Here is a 26,999-nt window from a genome sequence, read left to right as displayed (position 1 = left end):
CTGAGTCCCTGGATATCTCTTCTTGCAGGAAGCCCATTAATTAGAATTTCCTGCCCTCTCTGGCCACCCAGCGCTCTCTCTGGCTACTTCCCTGTTCACTATGAAATGTGTCCATCATTCTGTGTCTTGTTTTCCTAGGTCTTGGAGGGGGTGAGGCTGGAGGAGGGGCATATGTTCCCCGTCCTTTGTTGAGCAGGACCTGCCCAGGGGGGAGGCTAGGGGATGGGGGAGGAGGTACCATGTTGAAGCCAAGAATACAGATCCACAGAAATGGTGTCATCCAGGAAGACTGGGTCCTATCACTGTGTGGATGGGAGAGACATGCAGGGTTCCTTGCAGCCTGCTGGCCCTGGAAGGAGAGTGGCCTCTGGTATAACACTTTCTGTAGGGGGCACCATGAGACCCCCACATCTACCTTCTGGGGTTGCCCTTCCCCTTCACAGGGAGAGGGTGAAGAAGCAACCCAGGGGCCCAACATATGTCATAGACTGCATGGGTTCTGGGCTCCACAGGGCTTGCTTGCATTGCTTTCTTTCTCTCCTGCCTGGAAAGACCCTCTTGCATTATGGTCATCTTCTAGAAGCCGTTCCTGGTTCCCCTTTGGTGGAGTTAGTCTCTCTGTTGTCTTTCCTTGCAGCATCCCCGTTACTTAAGATTCCCCTTTCTGGTCCCCTGTTCCTCTACTGCTCCAAGCTTGCAGTGACTGCTTGTAAGGACTGTGTGTCTGGATGTTGGTGTCTGTGGTCCTCTGTCTTCTGGTCTGTCTGGGGAAGTTGGGGCCAGTTTGAAGCTAATGCAGGAGAGACCTGGAGAGACATATACTCGACCACAGTCAGTTTGTATAAAGTGTCCTGTCTAACTCTTAGTGAGGTGACCTCACTTCTGGTTTACTCTGGGGCATTTTGAGCAGGTGTGTGACCCGGGGCTGATCAACTTACTCAATACAGAGGCCAGGAAGAAACTTAGATATGATAATAGTTAACAAAGATAGTAACAATGATTAACTTTGCAAAAAGTTCTCCTTAAAATTGATATTGATTTTTATTGTATAAGATGTAAGTGTCACAGCCTATGGAGTGAAGAGGACAACTTTGGGTAGTCAACCCAAAGTCCACTCTTCACATGGGTCCTGAGGGATCAAATTCAAGTCACCAAGCCTGCGTTGTCAGTCAGCAAGCCTCAGATATCAGTTTTGTTTTGAGACAGCGCTCTATGTAGCTCTACTGTCCTGGAGCTCACTGGGTAGACCAGGCTGGCCTCGACTCAGCAGAGATCCACCTTCCACCTTCCTCTGCCTTCTGAGTACTGGAATTAAATGTGCACCACCGTGCCTGGTTCAAACAGCTCTTCTTTATGTGTTAGATCATTAGCTAATTATTTCACATACAGCATAGTACTATGATATTGATTTGGTTGTGTGTGTATGTGTGCGTGCACATGTATAATATGGTACTCATGTGACGGTCAAAGGACAATTTTTTGAAGTTGGTTCTTTCCTTCTGCTGTGGGTTTTGGGGATTGAACTCAGGTCCTGCTGAATGCCTTGCCAGCCCAAAGCGATACCTATGAGGGATCTTTTGAGGAAGGATTTGAAGTACAGTCCTAGGAGAAGGATGGCTATACCTGCTTCCTCCCTATTTTAGTGACCTCATCTTTACAAAAATAGTAAATCAAAGGCTGCCTGAGCCTTCTTTGCCTTTGAGCTCTTTGAAGAACCCCTCTTCCTCATCCCCGCCTGCTGTCCCTGAGACATGTGTACAAGTTGGGCGCAATGACACATTTGGGAGGCTGAGGCAGGAGGATCACAACTTTCAAGACTATCCTGGGTTACATAGTGATATGCACCTCAAAAATTACAAAGCAGGGCGCTGGAGAGATGGCTCAGCGGTTAAGAGCACTGACTGTTCTTCCAGAGGTCCTAAGTTCAATTCCCAGCAACCACATGGTGGCTCACAACCATCTGTAAAGGGATCCGATGTGATGTGCTCTTCTGTTTTTTTTGTTTTGTTTTGTTTTTTTGTTTTCTTCGAGACAGTGTTTCTCTGTGTATCCCTGGCTGTCCTGGAACTCACTCTGTCGACCAGGCTGGCCTCGAACTCAGAAATCCGCCTGCCTCTGCCTCCCAAGTGCTGGGATTAAAGGCGTGTGCCACCACGACCAGCTTCTGACGCCCTCTTCTGGTGTGTCTGAAAAGAACCACAGTGTGCTTATATGCATAAAATAAATAAATAAATATTTTAAAAAATTACAAAGCAGAGGCCTGGAGAGATAATTCAGTTGGTAAAGTACTTCCCACCAGCGTAAGGACCCCAAATCCACAGCACTCATGGAGGAAGGTAGTCATAGCGGCACTTAAGTATGATCCCAGCGTAAGAGCAGTGAGATGGGTGGATCCCTGGAGCTCACTGGCTGGTCCGTTCAGTCTCGGCGAGAGTCCCAGGTCCCTGTGAGAGACCCTGACTCAGAAAACAAGGTGGGTGGTGTTTGAGAAACACCACCTGAGGTGTGGACATGCGCATACACCCACATATACACAAACCCTCTCTCACACATACCTATATGTACACGCACCTACACATACATGTATCCATATCCACCCCCACACCCCTCCCACACTCACCACCCCCAACACCACACACACTACTGAACAGAATCAAACAAAAACCCCCGTGTGCTGCGAATGACGTCAGCTTTCTTGGCCTGTGCTCTAAGAGCAGCAGGGGCTGAGGTAAGAGAGCCAGGAAAGGGTATGACAGAGGACAGGATGCTAGCCAAACGCCTGTCCTGTAGGTTGTATTTGGGGTCTCTGCACTTCCTTCCTTCCTTCACCTACTTCATTCACCCTCATGTTTCTGGACTGTTCTCCTAACCCCATTATCACATTGGCCGGTAGCTATCTTCCTTGTCCAGAGAGCACGTGGCTAGTAAGGAGCCACTAGTGACTTGGTCTATCTGCGGGTGAGTACGTGTGTCTTCCTGGAAGCTCTATACAAGCACTGCAGGAGCCCACAAAGGCTAGCAGGAGCTATCTCTGTGTTCCAGATGTGACCATAATATTTAGAAGGCACAGGCACTACTTCCTCCTGGATTGTCACTACTACCCCTGCAAAAACCCTGGAATCTGTCATTGCTATCTATTGGGTTGACATTTGAAGAGCAGCTGTGATTTCTTGGGACCAAGCAAAGCTGGCTGACTTGCATGACAAACTGTAAATAGTTCCCACACCAGACTCAGTCCCCGGATACAGTCTGTTTACCTGCAGTAAAATCCAGAACACAACAAGGTTTAGAGTCCCTGGAAACCCGGATCCTTAAAACCGGCGCCGGAGCCAGGCGCCCCCTGGTGGCAGCCATGAGGCTCGAGTCGGAACTAGCCACTGGTTTTGCATAGTGGGAAACCTGAGCCCAGAGAAGGGGCCCCAGGCTCGCTGAGAAAGAACTCTTCCTACTTTGAGCGGCTGGTGCTCTTCTTGCTACCTTAAATGAGAGCCGAGAGGAAAAGGCTCCTTGACTCTTCAAGTCTGGGGATGGATGCAGTGAGCCCACCTTACAGAGTAAGAAATCGAACCCTAGGAGCTCTAATGGAATCATGCTCCCAGGACAGGCAGGCAGTGACATGGACTTCAATTGGAGCCAGGCCTCTCTGACCTCTAACCTTATCACGACAGATGCCTGCTGTCACCTTCTCCCCTCTCACTTCCTGCGTTCCCAGAGCCCGCGGTGATGATTCTTGTTCTGTCCTGAGAGCAGAACATCTGGAGAGAGAGGCCCTTGCTCCCTTCACAGGGGTCAAAATAAACAGAGCCAGTGACTGCTCCTGGCTTGAGAAGGGTGGAGGTCTGTGTCTGGGAAAAGGACACTGAACATGAAAGGGACAAGTGGCTTCTCCTGTCACACACAGGCACCAGAAGAATCTCTCAGGGGAGGAAATGAAGGCTGAGCCTGAGTCTTGGACAAGCGTTCCCTCCTCTGGGAGCCTCCCCACTTTTTGTCTGTTAAATAGGTTCCCTTGTAGGGCTTCAGTGGGACGACAGCATGGCGTTTTTGGGGGGCAACTTGAAGCTTATAAGTGATGCTGGTTTTTAGCACTCTCCTGGGACAGAGCTCTGTGCTGGGAAAGGAAACAGCTGCCAGGAACTGTCCCTTCCCCATGAACCCTGTGGCCTCTGAACCCTGGCCCACAGGACCTAAGCTGGCATTCGATGCACGCGTCAAATGACTTTCTCCACTCCCTTCCAAGTGGCTCGAGGATGTGAGACATCTCTGTCCCTTCCTTGATCTAGCTGGATTGAAGGCCCGACTTCCATCCCTCATGGTAGGGGTAAAGCCTAGTTTCAGCTTCTATCCAGACCCCAAGGAAAGCCTATTGGCGACTGGGGTTGTCTCTGGGGAGGGCATGCTGAGGCTAGTGGCTAGAACCTTTGGGTTACCATGTTAGGATGCTGTCATTTATGAATCAAACCTCTTCTGGTGTCCAAAGCTGGATACGGACCTCCATGAGACCTTGCCATGGTCCAGTTTTTTCTTCTGTGCTCCTCCGACATCTAGAACGCTGACCTGGTGCCTTCCTGTTTCTGGCCACAGTGCCCGTGTTTCAGATACCAGGCAGAGAGAAAAAGGGGGGTGGTGGTTAAAGGCTGGCAGCAAGAAAGGCTGACAGGAGGCGGGGACTCTGGGGGTGCTGAGGACTATAAAGGGGCACAGCTATGAACAGGGAGACAGTCCAGCAGGAGGTAGGTGTCTGGGCCCAGCACTCACTTGCTCAGCACACAGGGTAAGTGAGCTCACTCTGTCCTGCCTCTGGGGACTCCTTGGGTTGAGGCTGGTGATAGAGGGTCGGAATTGGTGCTTCGTAGGGCTGGATCCCTCAAGTGACCTTAGGTCCTCCTTGGGTCTTTCTTTGCATCTGGACAAACCTGTCAGTGGAAAGCAGGACCCACAGTGTCATAGACTTCTGTCTCTTTGCTTTACAAGTTAATTCTGTGTCCCCCACCCTGTGGTTCCCATCAGCTCTGGCTATTCCTGCCTCCTCAGAGCCATCAGTGTCCTAAGTCCTGTGTATCCAGCCCTCATACCCAGTTCTTCTGCTGTTTTTCTATGTTGCCAAGGCCTGGGTACTCTGGCTGCTGGCTTGAGGGGTGTGTATGTGGAGGTGTCCTGTTTTCTAGGGAAGGAAGGTGGTTGATGCTGGTGGCTCCTGGGTCTGCCCTTGTCCCCAGGCTTGGCTTGAAGAAATGTGTGGTAGGCAGTGGCTGGGCAGGTAGGTCTTGGACACAGGAGGATCCGCTGACGGGCTGTGTTCTGCTTCCATGATTCCTTGTTCATTAGATGGCCGTCGCATATTGCTGCCTTTCCCTGTTTCTCGTATCCACTTGGGTGGCTCTGCTGCTGCAGCCCCTGCAGGGAGCCTGGGGAGCCCCCCTGGAGCCAATGTACCCAGGGGACTATGCAACACCTGAGCAGATGGCACAATATGAAACTCAGCTCCGCAGATACATCAACACACTGACCAGGCCTAGGTAGGGTGGTGTGTGTGTGTGTGTGTGTGTGTGTGTGTGTGAGAGAGAGAGAGAGAGAGAGAGAGAGAGAGAGAGAGAGAGAGAGAGAGAGAGAGTTCCCTAACCCTGTCCCTTCAATGTCTGTCTGCTCTGAGAAAAAATTATTTCTGAGTGGCTTGGATCAATAGGCCGTGGGCAGGAAAGCGTCTACATGGGGGATACAAAGCAGGTGACTGACAGTGAGAACTATACTTATCCCAGCTGTCTTCCTTCCCAGGTATGGGAAGAGAGCCGAGGAGGAGAACACAGGTGGACTTCCTGGAGTGCAGCTCCCCCCCTGCACCAGCCCCCCAGTTGGCTTGATTCCCTGCTCTGCACCCTGGAGCTGAAAGCAGGTGTGGGAAAGGGGAGATCCAGAGGAGGCGGAGTAAGGGAAAACAAGGTCTTAGGGTACAAGGACTGTCCTTCCTCACGATTCTCTTCTTTCATTACAGGGAGCTCTGCCCAATGGACTCGCAGCCTCTCTTGTCTCCAGCCCGTGGCTGTAGGAGAGTACAGGTCCAGCTCTTTCCTCTGCAGTCTTGCAACAACCTGCTCCCTTGCAAACTAAATAAAGCAAATTAAAAATCATAGCCAGTGTGTGAGTATGTGTGCACCCATAGAGGCAGAAGCAGGTAAAGTTCACAGTCAGGGAGGCAGGGGCCTGGGGATAATCCTGAGTGTATATAGGGGCTCAGCTCATTCCTTTCACAGAAGGAAGCTGTGGTCTAGAGAGAAGTGAGATTCCTTTCCAGAAAGGTCTGTGATGTCACAGTTCTAAGCTTAATCTTCCCATCCCAGCACCCCTAAACCATCCAGCTCCTCCCCTGAGGCCAGCCCTGTTCCCAAATGTACCCTCAAGATGGCTCCTATAACCTGGGCGGTGGGAGAGGAGTCATTTATCCTAAAGTGGCAGGCCAGGGGCAAGAACTCAAAGGATTAGTGCTGGCGGGAGGTCGGCCAATTGTGTGCTGTGTAGGGTGGTCTCAGAACTGCTCTCTGGAGCTCTGGAGAAAATGGACTGATCTGGGAGGTAGTGGACTTCTGGACCAAGAATGAAATTTAGCTACTGCTGTAGGGAAATGTGACCACCAGGGAGGAGATGTTTAGTCAAGCGTTCTGACGGCCTCCATGTGTCCATCTGTGGTTCTTGGGGCAGGGAGGAAAGACCCGGTACTACCTGAGAAATCCCTGTAGACTATCTACCCATACCAGGCAGGCTGAGTAGGTGGAGATGCCGTGTGTGTGTGTGTGTGTGTGTGTGTGTGTGTGTGTGTGTGTGTGTGTGTGTGTGTGTGAAGTGAAAGAGAGTGAGCTGGGCTTCCCTTTCTGGGAGCTTTGGTAGATAGGGATAGTCAGAGGGAGGTAAGACATGAGACATTCCCTGAATGGCTTCTCCCATCTCTGCCACAGGCTGGGCCTGGAGAGCAGGGGTTGGTAGGGTTGATGCTGGGCTCAGCATTTAGCCTTGATGATAATGACTTTGCAGTTGTGCTCCTATATGTTGAGTGTGAATGATCAGATGTCAGAACCTGCCCCCAAAGGCCAAAGTCTTATACAAGACGCAGCTATCCTGTAAACACTTGGCTCAAGTTGGTTCTTTACGTCCAAGGGGTATGCAGATAGTTAGGGGATGTGGGAGGTTTCAGCAAGAGAATGAATTGAATCCTATTACTGGAGCCTGGTGTCCCAAAGCCTTCCCTGGTAGCTCAGGTGATGGTTTCTATTGGTATTTTATATGCATGGGTGTTTTGCCTGCACAACGTGTCTGCCTGGTGCCTTCAGAAGCCAGAAGAGGGTTTCAGATCTCCTGGAGCTAGAGTTACAGATGGTTGTAAGTCCCTATGTAGGTGCTTGGAATTTCGGGACTCTCTGGAAGAGCAGCTAGCTCTCATAATCCCCGAGCCATCTCTTCAGCTTAAGATGGGTTCTAATGGGGAGAGTTCAACACCCATAGAGGCAGGAACTAGGAACCTGTTCCACACACACCTGGGTTTGATGGCTGGGTGATAGGAAGGTGTGTGTGCTGTGTCCTTGATGACCGGGCTTCAGGAACAGACTCCACCAGGTCTCCCCACTTCCTGGGATCTGTGAACTTGAGGTAGGAGGGATGAGCCCACCCCCCCCCCGCTCGACTCCCCTGTGTTTGATTTTCTGCCACTTCCACAGGCTAGACTGTGATTCCAGCCGGTCCTGCTCTTCCATGAACTTGTTTGGCAGGGAGCAGGTCTGGCTGAAGCCCCGATTTTGAAGTTTCTAGGACCAACTCTTTCATCTTCTTTCTCCGAGTCACAGCTGGTCACCTTGGAAGCAGTACATGCAGGGTGAGGTGGTGGAAAGTGGGTGAGTAGGTTGCAGAGAGATGCAGGGAAAAACCTAGGCTGAGATCTATTTGCCCTTCCTGCCAGTGCCCACAGAAGTCACAGAAGCAATAGAGATTCTTGTTAAAAATGTATTTATCCATTCCTTTATTGTCATTGTGTGTTTGCATTACATGTGTGCACACGCAAGTCACGGTACACGTGTCCTTTCTTCCGTCTTATGAGATTGGGGGTGGAACTCTGGCCGGCAGACTTAGTGGCAAGTGCCCTTACCACTGAGCCATCTTGTCAGTTCCATTATTGCTGTCTATTGTTCAGGCTGCATGGGTAGGGAGGAACAGAGGCACAGCTCATCGTCTAAAGGAGTCTGTGGGTAGCCAGATCCAGGCTAGGCCTCTAGGAGTCCAGGTCCAGCCTGAAGAGGAACACCCCTGGCCCTGGTGTACCCCTTTCAAGTGGCCAGGGCTTTCCCTTCTCACTTCTTCCCACTTGCCCAAGGATATGGGTGGAGGCCTCTGCTGGTTGCACCAGCCTTGCCTACCTGGAGCCTGGGGAGGAGGCTAGTGACAGGCGTCCGCGGGGTTCCTGTGTTAGGGGTTTGCTGATGCTTTTCCGTAGGGGGTTCGTGGCATTCAAGTAAGGACGTTCTGTGGTGTTCGATGGGGCAGATTTGGTGGTGTTGGAGGGTTTCATGAGGTTTTTGAATTTCTTCGAACTAGGGGACACGTCATTGCAGAGATCGTGGGGCCGAGACATAAGCAGGGGTGCCAGATTACCTCCCCTCCTCCTCATTCCTCCATCAACCCCACCTGTTGCTGAAGAGCTTCTCCAAGTACTTGTTGATCTGGCCGAAACTTGAAAACCAACTGACCGACCTGGGCTCGGGAATCGGCTGCAGGTGGACCTCGTCCTCCAGGGCGCCACTGGGTGGCACCAGGAGCGCCGCTAGGCAACCCAGAGCCAGAGCGCACGCGCAGGGCAGAGCCACGGTCTGGTGGGGGGGCCGGACAGACGGCATGGTCAGGTGACCCGGAGAAGAGCGATGGGCTGAGGGTGGGACCTAGCTGTGCCCGCCCTGAGTCTACTGAGAAAGCCTGGAGTGTGTGTGTGTGTGTGTGTGTGTGTGTGGCAGAGCTAAGACCAGGAGCTGTAGCTGCCTCAGTACACATTGGTGCTAGAGCACCTCAAGGAACTCCCTGGTTCCCAGGGAGATTAGGGCACGCCTAGACATGCACTACCATATCTCTGCCCCTGCCATGCCCACTTCTTGCTGTACTCTATACTAAATGTTTGGAACTATTGTCTGAGTCTCTTCCCAGCCCTACCTCCTGCCACCACATCACAGGTGGGCTCTTTGCAGACTTTCTGTTTGGTGTGGTACTCGCTACCACTCGGATTCATATCTGGCTCTTAGGAACGCTTTAAATGAATAACATAGTTGCACACTGAAGAGCCAGTCCAGCGATTCCTCCATCTCCATTCACACACAGAACCCCGCCCCCTCCAGATCACAGACTGTGATACCCTAGATAGGATACTTCCTTTGAACCCCTGAGCCCCTGAAATCTCTCTTAGCCTCTTCTCCTCATCTGCACCACCTCAAGCAGGAACAGGAAGCTCTTTATGGCAGCTGTCCTGACCAATAGAATGGCTTCACTTTTTCATGCCCTCAGTGGGCACGTGGAGGGGCCCTTGGGGCCAGTCTCCATCCCCAAGTTCCTGAAGAGCACAGGTGATAGGGGTTCGTCCCACACTTAGCCTCTAGACATTACCATCGTACTGGGCAGGTGCAGAGCGGCAAAGCAAAAGGTCTCTGGCCAGGACGTCAGAGTCCGTTTATATTTCTAGGTATCCCTGACCCTGTCCCGTTAAGGCCCCACCCCGGCGTGGCTTTCTCCTGCTTCTGTGTCACGGCCCAGGAATTGGGAACAAAGAGAGTGCGGGGGTGGAAGCACATGGCCAACAGACTGTCTTGACTAGGGCACAGTGTGGGAGGCTCCTGGGGTCAGGTAATTTTTTTGTTTTGTTTTGTTTTGTTTTGTTTTGTTTTTGTTCCAAGATCACACCCAGATCCTGGGGAAGAGTTGTCTCTGGGATCGTGAGGGGGCAGTGCCTTTCCAGGGGGCTATTTCTAGGGTCAGCGGAGGCCAGCGCTGGAGAGACGCCATAGCGTTCTGCTGAGCTACGGGGACTCTTCCTTCAGGGTTGCTGTGGAGGCCTAGTATGTCTGTTCGGTATCTAGGACTAGGGGAGCAGAGGGATTCCCCTCTCTTGCTCTGCCCGTCCCAGCTAAGTGGAGCCTCTGGGAGGGAGCCGATAAGCCCTGTGGGGAGAGGAATCTTTGCTTCTTAAGTGGTCCACTCACAAACTGGGGGTCAGGCTGTGAACCTCAGGGTGAGCCGGCCATCTTCCTCTACCTGTTCCATTCTGCTGCCTATTTAGACCTTGTGAAACATGGCATGCTCCCCACTCCCCCAATCCCGGACCACCTGACTCACACTGAGGGACCCTATGAATTCTGTCATGGCTGACCATGCAGCTCAGCACTGTAGCTCTGGGCACAGAGCGTGCAATGGCCACCACGAGCCCCTCTGTGCGTGCACACTTCTCTTCTTGTCCACGCTGAACTTCACCCTCTCTGCAGTAAATCCTGTTCCGAGGGAAGGGGTAAGAACTTGGGGCCAGCATCATCAAGGTGTGAGCCACAGCTCAGGAGCTCAGTGAGACCAGAACTACATTCCTAGGTGGCAGCAATCTAGAAAAATAAAAGAGATTTCCAGGATAAAATTTCATAGTATAAAGCTAGAGGAGCTGTTTTTAGAGGGGCAGCGTGCCCCGCATGCTAACAAGTTGTGATTTGTTTTTCAAGTCAGGGTTTCTCTGTGTAGCCCAGACTGTCCTGGAACTCACACTGTAGACCAGGCCAGCCTTGAACTCACAGAGATCTACTTGCCTCTGTCTCCTGAGTGCTGGGATTAAGGGTGTGCATGCCACCACCATCCTGCATAAATATGTGTGTGTATGTATGTGTGTGTGTCTGTGTCTGTGTGTGTCAGTCAGTGTGTGTGTCTGTGTTGAAACAGGATCACGAGGCTGGCCTCAAACCCACTATGTAGCCAAGGATTAAATTTGAACAGATCTTCCTGCCTCTGCTTCCTAAATGCTAGGATGAAGAGACACGTCACCACACTCCATTTGAAATGAGTTATTAAATATTCTAACTAGATGCAAGCCTAATACTAAACCTCGCTCTCCACCCTCACGACCATAGAGCCTCCGGGATGTGTCCCCTGTGGAAATCTAGGAAATATGCTCAAATCTAGGACTCTTTGGCTGTCCTTTCCTCTTCAACTCACTTCAGGAACGATCCCCACTGACTTTGGGGGTGACAGTGCAGGGATTCAGCCGCTCTCATTTCTTGCTAGAGGAAAGCTTCGGACACGGAGTAGAGCTAGGCAGAGAGGCAAGATGTGTTTCAGGTGGGAGAGCTGGAGAGATAGGGCTGTTTGTGTCCAGGTGGTGCCTTTTGAGCCCCAGGTGCCTACTGTAAGAGCAGAAACCGGAGTTTACTCTGCTGGATTTCTGTCTTGCTATGGTCCAGTCTTTCTGTGTTATACCTTATTTCTCCTTTTTGGAACAGAAGTTCTTACTCCATGTCACTGTATATTAAAACGATAGAATTTGGCCAGGTGGTGGTGGTGGTGCACATCTTTAATCCCTGCATCTGGGAGGCAAAGGCAGGCAGATGTATGTGAGTCTGAGGCCAGCCTGGTCTACAGAGTGAGTTCCAGGACAGCTAAGATGGTTACAGAGAAACCCTGTCTGGAAAACAAACAGACAAACAAAGGAAAGTATGTAACTGGTTTTTTGGTTTTTGGTTTTTTTTTCTTTTTTACAGATGCTCACAATTAGGAGTTGGGCTTGATTCTCAGAAGAAACTTGGGGCTTTGGAGCAGGATTAGAACGGTTAAGCATCATAGGACTCTGAAGTTGGTTTGAGTGAGTTTTGCATCAGGATGTGCACATAACTAAGCCTTTGAGACCAGGAAAGGAAGGCTGTGATTTAAAAGTGATGCCCTCGGATGTCAAGCCTTCATGGTCCACTGGGCTGGTTCTAGAATCAAGGGACTTATGCCCGGTACATTGTCATTTACAATAGCTGTATGAATATGCAGTTATGTACCAATAACTGATCATTATTGCTGTGGTTGGTGCCAGGCTCCGGGCACCCCAGTCTGTTGTGAAATCTCTAGTGTTGTCTTAGGTGGCACTTCTAAGCCTCATTAACTCTTTATGGGGAAGGGTGCTAGTTTAGAGAAATTATGAGATCTACCCAAGGGTACATGGGTACGAAGCTAAAGTCAGGGCAGCCTCTTATCAGAAGCAATCCAGTCTCTCAGAAATGCCCTGCCCCCACTAGTTAAGTGCCTGTCTGTCCCCCCATCACCCTTCCAGTCCCCCACTCAGCAGCTGCCTTTCTTCAGCAACTGTCTGGACAGGGAGTCCCAGGGATCCTTCTGTCTCCACCCCAGGACCCCAGAGCTGGGATTACAGGCATGTGCCACCGAACCTATTTTTTACATGCATGCCTAGGATGGAACTCAGGTCCTCTTATGTGCACAAAAAGGAGCTTACTGACTGAGCCATGTTTTCGGCTCCAATTCTTCCATAAAAAAGTTTTGATTTTTAAAGTGTGTGTGTGTGTGTGTGTGTGTGTGTGTGTGTGTAGTGATGTGCACATAAATATAGTTGCCTGAAGGGACCAGAAGATGTCATTAGATCCCCTAGAGCTGGAGTTAAAGGCAATCGTGAACCGCTGAACTTGATCGCTGGGAACTGAACTTGGGTCTTCTGTCAGAACATCAGTGCTCTTAACCACTGAGCAATCTCTTCAGCACCCCCCCCCCCACACACACCCTTTTGAGACATGGTCTCCCTACATACTCCTGGTTATCCTGTAACTTACTATGTAGACTAGGTTGGCCTTGAAGTCCCAAAGATCTGCTTGCCTCTGCCTTCTGAGTTCTGGGATTACAGTGTGCACCACCATGCCTGATGACGCCCACCCCCATTGACTTTATTATTAGTTTGCTTTGCGATGAGATCTCACTAGATAGCCCAGTCGCCTGGGCTGGCCTCGAGCTTGCTTCAATCCTTCTATCTCCCTCAGCTTTCTGAGTGTTGGCATGGTAGGAACATGCTGCTTGGTCCAGCTGCTATGCTCTTCCATCCCCAGCTGCTATGCCCTTCCCATGCCCTTCGTCAAGACTGAACCCAGACCTTTCTGAAAGCACACTGAGCTGTAGCTTACCCTGAGCAGGAGTTTCTATTTCCTATGGGTTTCACTTCCGGGTAGACCCATTCTCTGAAGGTCCTACTACCTTCCAGTGCTGTCACCCCGAGGCCTTTAATCCACGTTCTTTGGGAGACACTCATCTAAAAGCCAAGAACGTTGCAATAGTCATGTGGACCTGTCCTCAGAGATTCTGCATCCGTGTTTATTGAGCACTGGCTTTGATGCTCGGGAACCACAGCTCAGTGACATTGTCACTGTCCTCAAAGAACTCCAAAGTCTACTGGGAATAGGTATTTAAGAAATAGAGTAATTAGCATTTCAAGAAATATTGGCTAAGAGGCTACCTCTTGACTGTGGAAAAGGGTTTTTTAAATTTGATTAAAAAAAAAAATGAGTAGAGTAGAAGTTCTGGCTTCCCAGACTCCCCTCTTATAGTTGAGCCATGGGCCAATTTTTCTGTGATAGAGGATGTTGGTAGTCTTGCAAACCTGAAGGTCCTGGCCTTTGGACATCCCTTCCAGCTACTGCCAAGCACTGCTAACCAGTCAGAGGTGGTGTTGCATGTCTGAAATCCCAGCACTGGAGGGGCAGAGGCAGGAGGATTGTGAGTTCGGGGCCAGCCTGGGAAAGTTAGTGAGACAGTATCTCTGAGAAAAAAACAGAAGGAAAGAACTGGTAAACTGTTTCCAATCCCGTGTCTGATGCCAATTAATAAAGGATTAGGATGAGTTAGTAAAAGGACCTCCGTGGAGCCTAGCAAAGTCTAGGAGTAGATTAAACTGTGATGGAGCCGCTAAACTTCAGCAAGAGAGGGTACAGACTGTTTCCAGTTTATTTATTAAGCTGGGGCACTGAAGGGAGGAGAGAAGTGGGTGTCACAGACAGGGCCAAGCAAGGTTCCTCTCAAAGGTGTGTGGGTGGTCAGACAGGGACACACTCTTCAGGACACACACTTCAGAAGTCCTTGGGTGGACCTCGAGGACCTGGGCTCAGTCAGGGCACATCTGATGACCCGAGAAAGAGACGAACCACCCACTTGTGCCCCTGGCACCTAGCTAGAGCCTTCCAAACTTCTACAGGGGACCTGTATTTAAGGACCATTTTCTGTGTGCCTATGTACAGATGGGGGAACTGAGACTCTGCAAGATCACACAATGGCCTTAGCATGCACACACACACATTTTGGGCTAAGATTTCAACAGAACTGTTGTTACAACTTCCTACCCTGATAAGGAAGAGTGGAACCAAAGACAGAAAGAATAATGGGTGCTGGTCCAGGGATGGGGTGAAATGAGGAACAAAGAGGGTCCTTCACAGGGGTATCCTCTTCTGGGTAAGCAGTCTGATTACAGTGCAGGGTTGTATGTGGTGACCTTGGATGGTGGATCAGCCTTTAGGTAGTCTAGTGGTTGGAAAGAAAGCAAGAGGCCAGAACACTCCGTATGGTTCTGAACATGAGGCAAAGCTACCTGTCGGCATGTTTGTCGGCATGTTTGTCGTATTGAGGCTCAGACTGGGGATGGTAACATAATATTTCCCACGTAAGGGGTGAACCCAGGACTATGCCAGGCAGTTCTTTGCAGTATGGAGAAACACATTGGAATTTTTATAGTTTCAAAATAATAATGCTTTAAGTTTTGTGTATATGTGAATTGCTTCTAAACACACAGAAGTGAGTTCAATAGTCCAGCTACAATGATTCATAAGAGAATCGCCCCTTCCTTTTCTATCTATTTATTTTTTAAAGACTTTAAAAAAATATATATGTGTGTTTGTGTGTGTGTATTTTGTCTGCATGTAAATCTGCATACTATACACACTGAAAGAGATCCCATAGAACTAAAGTTATAGACAGGTACTGGGAATTGACTCATGACCACTGGAAGAGCAGCCGGTGCTCTTAACTGTTGAGTCATCTCTCCACCCTCTTTTTTCTTTTTTCTTTTTTTTTTTTTTTTTTTTTTGTGTTTCGAGACAGGGTTTCTTTGTATAACCCTGGCTGTCCTGGAACTCACTCTGTAGACCAGGCTGNTTTTTTTTTTTTTTTGGTGTTTCGAGACAGGGTTTCTCTGTATAGCCCTGGCTGTCCTGGAACTCACTCTGTAGACCAGGCTGTCCTTGATCTCAGAAATTCACTTACCTCTGCCTCCCAAGTGCTGGGATTAAAGGCGTGCGCCACCATGCCCGGCTTTTTCCTTATTTTTACACTGATGTTTCCAAACTTCTTTTTCCAGAGTGGTATAGCAAATAGAAAAGGTTTCCAGAAGAAGCTTTGGGGAGTTGCAGGTGTGTGTGTGTGGGGTGTGTGTGTGTGTGTGTGTGTGTGTTCGTGAATAGACTGGGCTCCTGCTGGCCAACAGTGGGGTGATGGTTTAGGGTTTTGGTTTTGTTGTTGTTGTTTTTCTCTTTTTGTCTTGATTCTCAAAGCTGTGATCTGAACACCCACCACAAGAAAAAAAGTATTTGGGGGCTGGAGAGATGACTCAATTGTTAAGAGCACTGACTGCTCTTCCAGAGGTCCTGAGTTCAATTCCCAGCAACCACATGGTGGCTCACAACCATCTGTAATAAGATCTGGTGCCCTCTTCCGGTGTGTTTGAAGATAGCTACAATATATATATATAACATAAATTAATTAATTTAAAAAAGTATTTGAAGTAAAGCCTTGCCTGCACCCTTGTGACCTCTGAGAAAGACAGGTGTACTACAGACCAGCATCAGGAGCAAGCATTCTTCCCAGGGGCAGTGCAGCCCCTAGAACTACAGGGAGAAGAAGCTCGGTAGACTCCAGAGACCTAAGCTGGGTAGGGATGGCTTTGTGCTCAGCTTCGAGCAGTGTGTTAAAACATTTAACCACACCACTAGAATAGCACGTCTTCATCTCTGGGACACATCTCTTCCCAACCCTTGCCCCAGGATGTTAGGTTCACAGAAACCGGTGCCTCATCTTCAACAAACAGGAACATAGTAATCTTTGTTGATAAATGTTTCCATCCACTAATCTCACAGGACTATTGCAGGAAACTATCAATCAAATGTAAGGGGTGTGTGTGCATAGGTGGGGGGTCAGACTGTAAGAATAGTGAGTTGGAATACACTAGGTGGATTAGAACTTGAATCCCACTGTGTCCTTGGGATCCTGGATGCAGTAAGTTTGCTGTGAATTGCTATGGGGGGTAATATTTGAGAAGTTTTGGGAGGAATCAAGATTTCTCTCTCACACCCATCTAAGTGCAAACAGATTCTCTAAGCAGAGGTGAGTGGGTAAGATCCGAGGGAGTCTTCACTGTGGGAAGGAGACCTCTTGTCCTGAGTTTAATTAGGAAGATCTAGTTTGGAAGCCTTTTTCCTCAAACAGAAGCCTGTAGTTCCAACCACCACCATCTGGGGTCGCTACAAAACTTTCTCTTCTCTCAGGAATAAGAGACATGGGCTACTTAACAGCCTTTAGCATTTTGACCCATCGCTGGCTTTTCCCTACACCAATTCCCAACTGCTTCCCTTTGCTAACAGGATCGGCTGGGACCACATCTAGAGATGAATCCTCAAGTCAATTCATTTTCGAGATTTCCAAGCAAGTTTCCAGGATCTTAGAAGCTCAGTTATAAGAGGAAGATATAAACGCCCCGCTCCCCACCGAGCGCCTATTCCATAGGGCAGCGGAGGGGTTAGGGGGGCACCCAAGTCAGGGAAGGCCCCGGCTTGCACAGACTGAATGAAGGCTGTTTTCCACACCGGGGCCACCAATAGTCTGAGGCTGTGCAGTATCTTTTACTAGCAGGTCTGGGAGGAGCCAGAGGCTGAGCAAGGCGGGTTAGCGGGTTTAACCCTTTGCTTTCTTCGTTTTGCTGCCTGAGATAGAACCTAGGGCCTCTCCTGCACGTTCAACCCACCAACGGAGCCAGACGCCGTCACTACTTATTTGTTGAAACGGGATTTAGGAGGGAGAGGCTGTTTCTTCTGTTCTTGTGCCTTGAACAGAGGCAAGGATCAACTTCCCGTGTCAAGGCTAAAATTAGGATCTTGGTCCCTTTCATGAAAAAACACAGTCCCACTCTCTTAAAATTTCTGTTTTTCTTCAAATTTTCTTAGAAGTAGGCATGTGCCGTGTGAATTTATAACGCCACCCCCAGGCTTATCCCCTACCAGAGTTAGTGTCCTGATGTCCCCTTGCTTTTCCAAACTGTGTTAGGAAAGGACAGACGAAGCGTTCAGGGGACTGGTACGCTGAACGAAGCGGTCCCGTTAAGGGGGGTGATCCCATCGCGCTCAGTTCCCCCCCCCCCACTTTCTTTTATTAAACATCATCGCCCTTTTAAAAAATTCCTACGCGCCAAGTAACACACGTTGGTCCTGCTCAGAGTTGGGGGGTCGTGGGCTTTGCGGTGCCTGTTAACCACCACTTCCCCGCCCACCCGCCTGCTGCTGGGAGATTACTTTACAGTGGACCGTAGGTTGCCGCGTCCCTTCCGTGTCCCAGCCTTCTCCTTTCTGTCTCCGCCCCTTCGCTCCTAGGAGGCCTTGCCGCTTTAAGAGCGTGGCTAGCGATTGACAAGCAATAACCGCGGAGCGCCGGGCTGCGCGGAATCGCCCCAAGCTAGGGGCTCCCCAAAACGCAGGTAGGTATTCCTAGGCCCCTGGGCCAGCACCCACCTCAGAACCCTTGCCTCCTTTTCGACCTATCACCTACACTTGGGGATCCTATTCTCCAGGTCCAAACTCCTGGGCCCCTTCCCCAAGTCGCCCCACTCCCTCTCCAGCTGCAGCACTGGGCTCTCTCTGTGTGATGCCGGTAGGGAGAACCGAACCCCTCATCCCAGGGATGCTGGTTCCCATGCCAGCGATGAGGGCTCCAGAGGGACACCGGACACAGAGACGCTGAGCTGAGCGGAGCACAGGTATTTGCGCGGCCTCTCCAGGGTCGTGTTGGGGTGGGGGGGGGGGGGGGGGGAGCAGAAGGGGGGGGGGGGGGGGGGGGGGGGGGGGACTTCGGATCCCGGCATTACGTAAGAGCCGTGCTACTGGCGTTTCCGGCCCTGGGGGAGCTAGACTAAGATTGTGCTGGGTCCCTTGGCACCTTGCACCCCAAGAGGCCAACAGCTCAGTCATTCCTGAGAGGGTTCTGGAGAGGGGCGGTCTGCTAACCTAGAGCGCCAGGGCCAGGAGATTGCAGGGTTTTGGAGCCAGGGTTTAAGGTATGGGGATTCCAGAGGGAATCAGCACCAGAAGCAAGGAGCCAGGGTCAGAAAGTTAGGTCAACTAAGGGGATAGTGGGGAATGAAGACCTGGGGGACATGGGGGGGCAGTCATTCAGTGACCTCATCCCCTAGTCCCGGCGGGCACGCAAGCAAAGAACCTTCTTTGATGGCTCGCAACACGCCCCCTCCTTCCTAGGTCCTAGCGCCCAGCGGGTTAGGGCTGAATTGGAGGGGCGGGGGCAATCTGATTGTGAGTGCGGGCACGTCCGCCGGCTCCCTAGACCCCATTTTCCAGCCCTCAGTTATCTACAGTTCTCCCCATAACCGTGTCCGGCTCCAAAGTTCCTTTGTCAGGCGTTCATCTTTCGCACCTCTCTGAGTCTGCACCGATGGAGCGGGGGTGGGTGAGAGGATGGAGGAAATCTCTCTCTTTGAAGCTGGCGGGCTTCACCTACACACCCGGGGGATGGGGGTTGGATAGCTTGGTGGCGGATGTGCGTGTGGAGGTGGGAGTGGGAGGGCCTTAGGTTTAGGCTTTTGGGCGCCGTGATGCTGATTCCGTGATGACTGGGCCCGGGGACCTTGGCACGGAACCAGGCTAGCTTGCCTGGCACTGCCGTTCTCCTGTGGGCACGGGCGGCCCCGCCCTCTCAGAGGCTTGGGTGGGGGTGGGGCAGAGCGAGCCGACGCCGTGGGAACCAATTCCTCAGGGAGCAAACCCAGGCTTACTGGGCAGGACTCCTGGGCCTAGGGTTTCACACAGGCTCCTCCCTGGCTCTTCCCCGGTTTCCCTGCTCCAGGAAAAGAGAAAACACAGCAAGCACCTTTAGTGGGGAGCATGGCCCAAGGCCTGAGAAGCTGTCCCCTGCTCTCTAGGAATAAGGACAAGGAGTTGACAGAGGGGACGCTGGCGCTGGCACAGTGTAACCTGGACATTTCTCTTAACCAGTGGTGCTAGCGTGAAAGGGGTTCCCCTCATCTCTATCTCTCTGCAAGTTCGATTTTTCTGGAAAAGATCCGGGAGGAAAGGGAATCGTATCCCTCACCTTTGTCATTTGGTTTCTGGAGCTGTCATTATCTTAGGCTTGAGAGAGGGAGAGGGAGAGGGAGAGGGAGAGGGAGAGAGAGAGAATTTTATTAAAACCAGTAGTTGCTCCTCTGAGAATTATTTTGGGTTGGAGAGGGGAGAGGCTGGGAGGGTGGAGTGGCTCTATGGCTCCCCGTGTGGTGGTGGTGGGGATGCAAAAGGCATTTAGTCTTAAAGTGGGCACTGCCAGCTGCTTCCCCCTACTCCCCCACCCTTGCTGAGAGCCACTGCCTCCTGTTGTCATGGCAACTGGGGAATTAGGGTTTTATCCAGTAACACATGCCCAGGAAGGCAAGGGGAGAAAGAGTAGTGGGTCACCCTGTTCTCCTTTCCACGGAGGATGAAGGAGCCAAGCTTAGCTTGGGAGACCCCGGGATGGGGATGGGACTGCAAACTCCATGCCTGCTTCTGCCTGCTGCCCTTCACTTCTCCCTGTCCCAACTCCTGGTGTGTGTGTATATGTGTGTGTGTGTGTGAGAGAGAGAGAGAGAGAGAGAGAGAGAGAGAGAAAGAGAGAGAGAGAGCGGGAAAGGGAAAATCATTTCTGTCAGCTGGACACCAGTGTTTGTGAGGGCACCCGAAGGTTCTAGGCCTGGGGCACAGCGGCAGGTAGTGGACCTCAAGGCTGCCCCCTTGGAGTTTCCAGGCCTGGGAAACTTTCCAGTGTTTGCTCATATCATCGACGTCATTCTCCTTCCAGCTAAAAAAAGAACCAGAAAAAAAATATTATGTTTGGTTTGTTTGTTTGTTTTTTTAAAGAATTATTTATTTATTATATGTAAGTACACTGTAGCTGTCTTCAGACATTCCAGAAGAGGGCGTCAGATCTCGTTGCGGATGGTTGTGAGCCACCATGTGGTTGCTGGGATCCGAACTCTGGACCTTCGGAAGAGCAGTCGGGTGCTCTTACCCACTGAGCCATCTCACCAGCCCAGTTTGTTTGTTTTTGACAGAGTTCTCTACTCTATATGTTTCCCAGGCTGATATGGGTTCAGAGGACTCTTTCTGCCTTGGACTGAGTGGCTGGTACCACAGCACAGGTGGGCATTACCATGCCCAATGAGAAATACTTTTTGTGGGGACAGTGGTGCCTAGCACTCGGGAGGCAGAGGCAAACGGATCTCTGTGAGTTCTATGTCAGCTTGGTTTATAGGGTGAATTCCAGGAACTCACAGAGAAATCCTGTCTTGAAAGCCAAAACAAACAATAAACAAACAAATAAACTAAAACCAAAAGAGAAATAAAAAAAGAGAAAAAAAATTTTAAGACACAAAACCTAGGTTTTCACCATAGCTTTCTTACCAGCTTTGGGGCCTTGAGGAAATTGATTCACCTCTCTGATCCTGTCTCCCCTGCCTCTGAGAAGGGGCATGCTATCTACCCTTCTTGCTTTCCAGAGCACTTGGGGTCACTCTTGTAACCTAAGTTCACGTTTCTGGGCAACGCTACCTTCCTACCTTATGGCTGTTCCTCAAGAGGACAGATATCCTTCTGAGTCTCTCGCAGCCTTGGCTTTGCCCCGTGCCTTCTCAGCCTTCTCTTTCCTTCTCTAGGACCATCAGAAGCCTCACTGCCTCTATTCACCATGCCGGTTGCTGCCACGAACTCCGAGTCTGGTAAGAAGAGGTTAAAGCTGTCAGCCGGCCTCGGTGGTTCAGGGGTGGGGAGAGGCTGGGCAAAGATCAGGGGGTAGATATAGCAGTGACAGTTCATCCCTCCCCTGTCACAGCACGGTGGTCATTAGGTCACTCAGGCTGCCTCCTCACTGGAGTTGGATAGAACTGGGGAAGAGCTGGGGAAGATATGAGCTTGCTCCAGTAGTGCTTGCTGTATGTTGTAGCATGGCTCACCTGCCCGAGGCTCAGGCTACTTGCTCCAGAGATAGTGCAGCTGGATGGGAATGGCTGCCACCGCCGCCGCCACCACTGCTGTGCTTTTTAATGGCATTGACCCGTAGTAAGCCAGTCGTCTCTGACTTGTTTCCTCTGAGGTGAGGTGACAGGATGGGATGGATGGTTTTGACTTTGCTCCTAGGTCTCCCAGACTCTGATGACAGCAGTGGGCCCTCTTCATAGACACACACCTGCATCCATGTCCCAAAGTCTACACCCCACCCCAGTGATTCCTGGATCCTTGAGTGATTCCTGAGCCCCACCAGGTTAGGGTTCCATGTCCAGAGGCTCTGAAAGGGTTCTGGGGGCTGCAGCTATGAGATGCCCTGGGAGATCTGCATTCTTCCCAATGGATTCCGCTGCTCCCTCTGTAAGGCATTCCAGGTTCCCACTGTGGATGCATTCTTGTTCCTAACTTCTGAGAAAACGAAGATTTCTGTGTGCCAGCCAGAACCTAAGCTGTGACCCCTTTGTCCCTCGGGAAAGGTTTCTTTTCCAGGGCTCGAAATGTCCCCGTTTCTTGGAGGGATCACGATTTTCTCTTGCCCTGTGGCCTTTCTCCCTGCTCCACTGATCAGGTACCTCACTCTAAGCTGCTTAGGACTTAATGAGACCCATCCCTGAGCCTGTGCTTAAAAAGCCTCTCATCTGGGACTGCTCAGTAAACCTATTAACAGTGACCAGCAGGGCTGCACCAGGAGACACTTTCCAGCGGCAGGCCTTTTGGTGGGGGCAGGGAACCCATGCCTGTGTGTGTGGCCTGCTTTTTCAAACACCTCCTTGGGCCCTGTTCTCCTAGCTGCAGTGCCGTGGGCTGCTCTTTGATTCTATGTACAAAGAAAGAAATGATGCTCCCTTTCCTGAGCCAGCCCTCTGCTGACTTCTCAGCTTCAGAATCTGAGTGTATCTTGCCTGTGGTGGTTTGAATGAAAATGGCCCCAGCGGCTCAAAAGGAGTGGCACTATTAGGAGGTGTGGCCTTGTTGGAGTAGGTGTGGCCTTGCTGGAGGAAGTGTGTCACTGGGGGTGGGCTTTGAGGTTTCAAATGCTCAAGCGAGGCCCAGCGGGCTCTCTCTTCTTGCTCCTTGCCTGCCTTTATCATCTGGTGGTTGCTATACTTTCCGTGGGTTTGACAGAGAGACAGCTGTGCCCCTCATCTGAGGTTGGGCTCCCCCTTCACCATCCCTTCTTTTTCCCCTGGAACACTTATGCTTTGGGCTCTGCAAAGGTGAAAGTAGCCACTTCCTTCCGCATCTCTTCCCCATGGATCAAAATGGTCCATTTATTTATTATTAAATATATTATCACTTATTAGTATATTTTTTAATTAATTAATTAATTAATTTACTAATTATGGGAGGACTCATCCTGGCGTTAGTTCAGGAGCGTTTGGGAGCTGCATGTGTGATGTCTCACACAGGTAAGCAGTTTAGACATTACATGCTCAATTTGTGTCCTCTTCCTTCAGACTGCTTGCTCCCTCATTTCTGTCTATGAGTCAAGGTGAGAATGGGGACCTGCTTTCTCATGGCACTGTCCCTTTAAATATCTCCGCCATCCCTGGGTTACTGTCCTAATGTGTAATCCCGCCTGCTGCCATGGCAACCAGGGGTGCAAGGCAACCGTGGTGGTGCCACTCCTCTGGGAATGGCTGGCTGGAGGTGGCAGCAACAGCAGCAGTGCCCGAGTATTGGTGGCATCATGGGTACACGTGGGATACACATAGGTGTACAGGGCCTGGGTAGCTAGCTTCCTCTTGTCCACTTTTATTCTTGCTGCATAAATGGACTCTTACCTGACCCCCACCCTCACTTTCCCAGGTGCCTGGCTTACTCCAGGGCATCACCCCTCACCTGATGGATAATGTTGGCAAAAGGGAGAAGCTATTGTTGAAATGGGTTAGAGACCTGTGGCCTTTGCTGGTCCGTGGATATACCACCATTCAGTCTTTCCTCCCCATCCCTGACTCTACTGTGCTGCAGTGTAAGGCATCTAAAGTTAAGATATTTGCCTCTTGTGAAAATGGTATTACTACACCTACCAGGGAGAGGGCCTAGAGCTGTTCTTGAGGGGTTTCTTTGGTCGAGGGAGTTGCTGTAAATAAACCAGCCTGAAGTTGGGGAGAGGAAGGAGGTCAGTGCTGGGTAGAACACATCATCAGGTGAAGTAGAGAAGGGACATCTATACAAGAGAGATACGGGAGCAAGATGGGAGCCAAGCTCTGCCCGCTACCTGGGATTTCCGCACGGGCTGAGGGGGAGGTCCCAATCCACCCGGATTTACTCAAGTCCCTTACTTCCCTCAAACCCGACCTCATCACCACCTCCCTACCTGCACCTGCACTAAGTGACAAGGATCAGGCCAGTTTAGTATGACTATCTCCTGCCACCGCCCTCCTCCCACCCATTACCGCCCCCTCCTCACCAGCAGGCGGGCTTTGGCCAATCAATAAGGCGGCCCGGGAGGCGGAGCCTTGCTATTGGCTGATCCTGCAGCGCTCCAGGAGTCCCGCCTTCTTTAGCTCAGCCCGCGTCTGGCTGGGAAGGCGCCGACCTCGCAGGGAGCCTGTTCTAGGATTGCCAAAGGGGTCGCCATGGCCTGCAGCCCAGGCAGTGAGGCTTCCTTGGAGGGGATTTCCCTGGGCTCCTCCGAAGAAGCAGAGCTCCGCAGGGAAGGTAGGAAGAGGTGGGATGGAGAGGCAGGGGAGGGGTACTCAACCTTTAACTGACCCTCCCATAGTGGGCTCTGGGGCACCTGGGCAGCGGCGCGGCGCCCGCCCGTAGGGAAAATCTGGATGTCCAGCCTGCTAGGGGAGCTGATGTGGCAGGGGTCACCACTCCCCACTGGCTCAGTCCTCAAACCCCAAGAGCTGGTTGTCTAGAGGAGTCAGTGAGCGGGACCCGGAACTGTGGACATTTGGCAGAACGGGAAGGGCTCTTGACTTGGAACAAGAGAGTCCAAGAAGGACCTTGTAAGTCTCAAATCCTTGCAACGCCCAGGCCGGGAGGAGGGGTCTGGAGAGGCAGGCTGTTAAAAGGTGGGGAGGAAGGGTAGGAAAGAAATGGGGGGCTCAGGAGCCCTAAGCCATCTTCAAGCTCCAGTTTTAGGGCCCCTTTCTGCCCACCCTCACTCTTTGGAGGAGGGGAGCTCTGAGCCTGTTTCCCCACTCCCCTCTCCTCCAGGATTAGGACGCTCTTATGCAGATGTAGGCGTGGGTGGCAGTGTAATGATACCCCTGCCCATCTTGGCTCCCAGCTGGGCACACTGCTTTCCTCCTTCCTCCCCCCACCCCCGGGAGCTCCCTCCCACCTTAACCCAGGAATGAAGGCAGCCTCCGCCCATATCTCAGGGGACAGTGTCAGGTGTACTGATGTCCTTGGTCATCTCCTCTCAGGCTGTGAGTGGTCATCCCTGGGGTGATGTGACTTTTGACCTCTGTCCGTGGTACCCAAAGCCATCCCAGAAACCAGGATGCTGGTTGCTCCAGCCCCTGCTAGTATTCCAGGCTTCCGTTTTGACTTTTTATGTTTTGTTTTGAAGACAGGGTTTCTCTGGGCAACTCTGGCTGTCCTGGAACTTGCTCTGTAGACCAGACTGACCTCAAACTCAGAGATCCACCTGCTTTTGCCTCCTTGGTGCTGGGATTAAAGTCATGGGCCACCACCGCCCAGCCGGTTTTGACTTTTTATCATGCATTAATTTCTAAAGAAGGATGTCTGTCAGAGCGGAAAGACGGAGGAGGGGGGTGGTGTCAGTGAGTTCTGCAGTATCTCTCTAAGCTAGTGGTATATAGCTTGCTTGGACTGGTCTGGCATTGGTCCTGGCCTTCTGCATTGCTGCCTGCTTGGATTCAGTGACATGCTCTGCCTTGCCCCTGAGCCTGCCAGCTACAGGTGGCTGAATCCTCTAGCTTCCACCCATCGAGAGGCTGAGTAGGGAGTCTGCTTCTTTGGTGCTGGGCAGACTCTTACCCCTGCTCCTTGGTGTGATTCCCGCTGCTCATAGCCCCCTACCTTTCCAGGCTGGCATTGCTAGGGTGGAAAACGCAGATCAAGAAAACTGACACCTGTCCCTAGGATCAATGCCTGATGCATGCAAGGGCCTGGGTGTTTATGAGGGGAGAGTAGAGGATGCTGTTGGGTGACTATCGTGGGGGTAGGGGTGGCAGGGTCTGTGCTGGGTTTTGGTCTTCTGTGCCCAGCTGGTGCTCAGCATCTAACCGCCCCTCCCCCAGCTATGCAGCAAGTCTTGGACAACCTGGGATCCCTGCCCAATGCCACTGGGGCCGCGGAACTGGACCTGATCTTTCTTCGAGGCATAATGGAAAGTCCAATAGTCAGATCCCTGGCCAAGGTATGGTGTGTCAGGGAGATGGGTGGTGTACCTGGGAACCTCAGGGGACCCTAGGAATGGGGCATGGAGCACAAGCCACCTGGAAGGGTGTGGTATCGTGCCTGGGTGATGAACCTGAGGGAACAGGGAGAGCAGCATCCGCTGCACCTCGCTGCACCTGGCTGGGGAGAGGTGGCAGGCGGAACACGGAACACCTGACCGAGAGAAGAGCAGGCCTGTGTGTTGGAATCACCAGATTGGCCCTGCCCACTTCTCTGCCTTTTGGTGTGTTCATGCATGTGTGTCAGGTGGGAGGCAGGCTCAGGAAGAAGAGAAAATTGTAAGGATGTTGTAGTGGCATTTTAGGACCAGATGCACGCACACTTGGGTGCACAGGGGACAGGTTTGTACCTGAGCCTCTGGGTGTGTGTGTGTGTGTGTGTGCAGAGGAGGCCTCCTGGAGGAAGGGCTAGTGTGAGTGTGGTAGGTACAGATAGCGGCAGGCATCTTGGGCCACAGGAAGAGCTTGGGCAGAAACGTCTAAGTGAGAGGTAGTTAGATGTGTGAAGCTGGAGTGTCAGGTGCTAGACAGGGATACTGAGCTGTGAAGCCAGCAGCAGGCTGTAGAGGGCACGGGGAGGGGGGAGAGGGTATGGAGCCTGGGGGCTCAGACATTCAGCATTGAGGGAGCTCTGTACATCTCAGGCAGGAAGGGACATAGGTGTATATAGGAGCCCCCACCCTCGCCTGCCCCCACAGCCACATGGAGGATCACGCGAAAAGTGACAGAGACCATGTGGTAGTTAGAGCTAGGACTGCTAAGAGGCCCCAGACACTGAGATGGCATCCGCTCTCCCCACTTGTGTTTGGGATGGGGTGGGACACCCTGGGGCACCTAAGGTTTAACCCTAAGCAGGGGATGCTGGTGTTGGCTTTAGCAGAGAGTAAGCACAACAGTAGCAAGATCATCTTCTGTGGGGAAGGAGGTGCTCATAGGCTTGGCTAGAGGCTGCTGGGAAATCAGGCTGACCACTGGGACATCTGAGTAATGGCAGGCATTTCTCTCCTGGGGCTCAGGGGTCAGGGCTTGAGTGGGTATCAGAAGCAAAGTTGAAACAGTCATTGAAGGGGAGAGAATCTGGTGAGCTGGGACCCAGACGGTCCGTGGCAAGTGCTGATTTCTCAGGGTGGGACAGCTTAATCCCTAGGCAAAGAGGAGGAAGAAGGTGGCTTTGATCCAGGCTCCAGATGTGGGCGGATCCATGAAGAAAGCCTGAGACTGACATGGATGGTGTGACTTCCGGGGACCAGGTTGGGAGGAGGAGGAGGTAAAGAGG

General features: G+C 51.5%; 2 protein-coding genes across 5 annotated transcripts in view; both read left to right on the top strand.

Annotated features, from left to right (window-relative positions):
• The first annotated feature begins 4,726 nt into the window (after window positions 1-4,726).
• Window positions 4,727-6,129, top strand: Ppy (pancreatic polypeptide). Of its 2 annotated transcripts, none has more exons than XM_021178371.1 (4): window positions 4,727-4,774; window positions 5,329-5,519; window positions 5,776-5,893; window positions 5,993-6,129. In XM_021178371.1, the coding sequence occupies exons 2-3, from the start codon at window positions 5,329-5,331 to the stop codon at window positions 5,885-5,887; spliced, it is 303 nt and encodes a 100-aa protein (XP_021034030.1). In that variant the 5' UTR covers window positions 4,727-4,774; the 3' UTR covers window positions 5,888-5,893; window positions 5,993-6,129. The 2 variants fall into 2 exon arrangements, with proteins under 2 accessions (XP_021034030.1, XP_021034031.1); XM_021178372.1 differs by having other exon boundaries at window positions 4,751-4,774; window positions 5,776-5,889; window positions 5,993-6,041.
• An 11,538-nt stretch (window positions 6,130-17,667) lies between these two features.
• Window positions 17,668-26,999, top strand: part of Mpp2 (membrane palmitoylated protein 2) — a 32,478-nt gene continuing 23,146 nt past the window's right edge. Inside the window, exons 1-3 of one of the 3 annotated variants that reach the window (XM_021176838.2) lie at window positions 17,668-17,773; window positions 20,993-21,055; window positions 25,565-25,683. In XM_021176838.2, coding sequence (XP_021032497.1) covers window positions 21,025-21,055; window positions 25,565-25,683 — 150 coding nt within the window. In that variant the 5' untranslated portion in view covers window positions 17,668-17,773; window positions 20,993-21,024. Of the gene's footprint in view, window positions 17,774-17,801; window positions 18,053-20,992; window positions 21,056-25,564; window positions 25,684-26,999 lie in introns of those variants that run through there. The other 2 variants (XM_029484244.1, XM_029484245.1) reach the window with 2 other exon arrangements.

Source organism: Mus caroli, chromosome 11 (genome assembly GCF_900094665.2).
Source record: "Mus caroli chromosome 11, CAROLI_EIJ_v1.1, whole genome shotgun sequence".
Taxonomy (NCBI): domain Eukaryota; kingdom Metazoa; phylum Chordata; class Mammalia; order Rodentia; family Muridae; genus Mus; species Mus caroli.
This window is presented reverse-complemented; position numbering and strand designations above follow the sequence as displayed.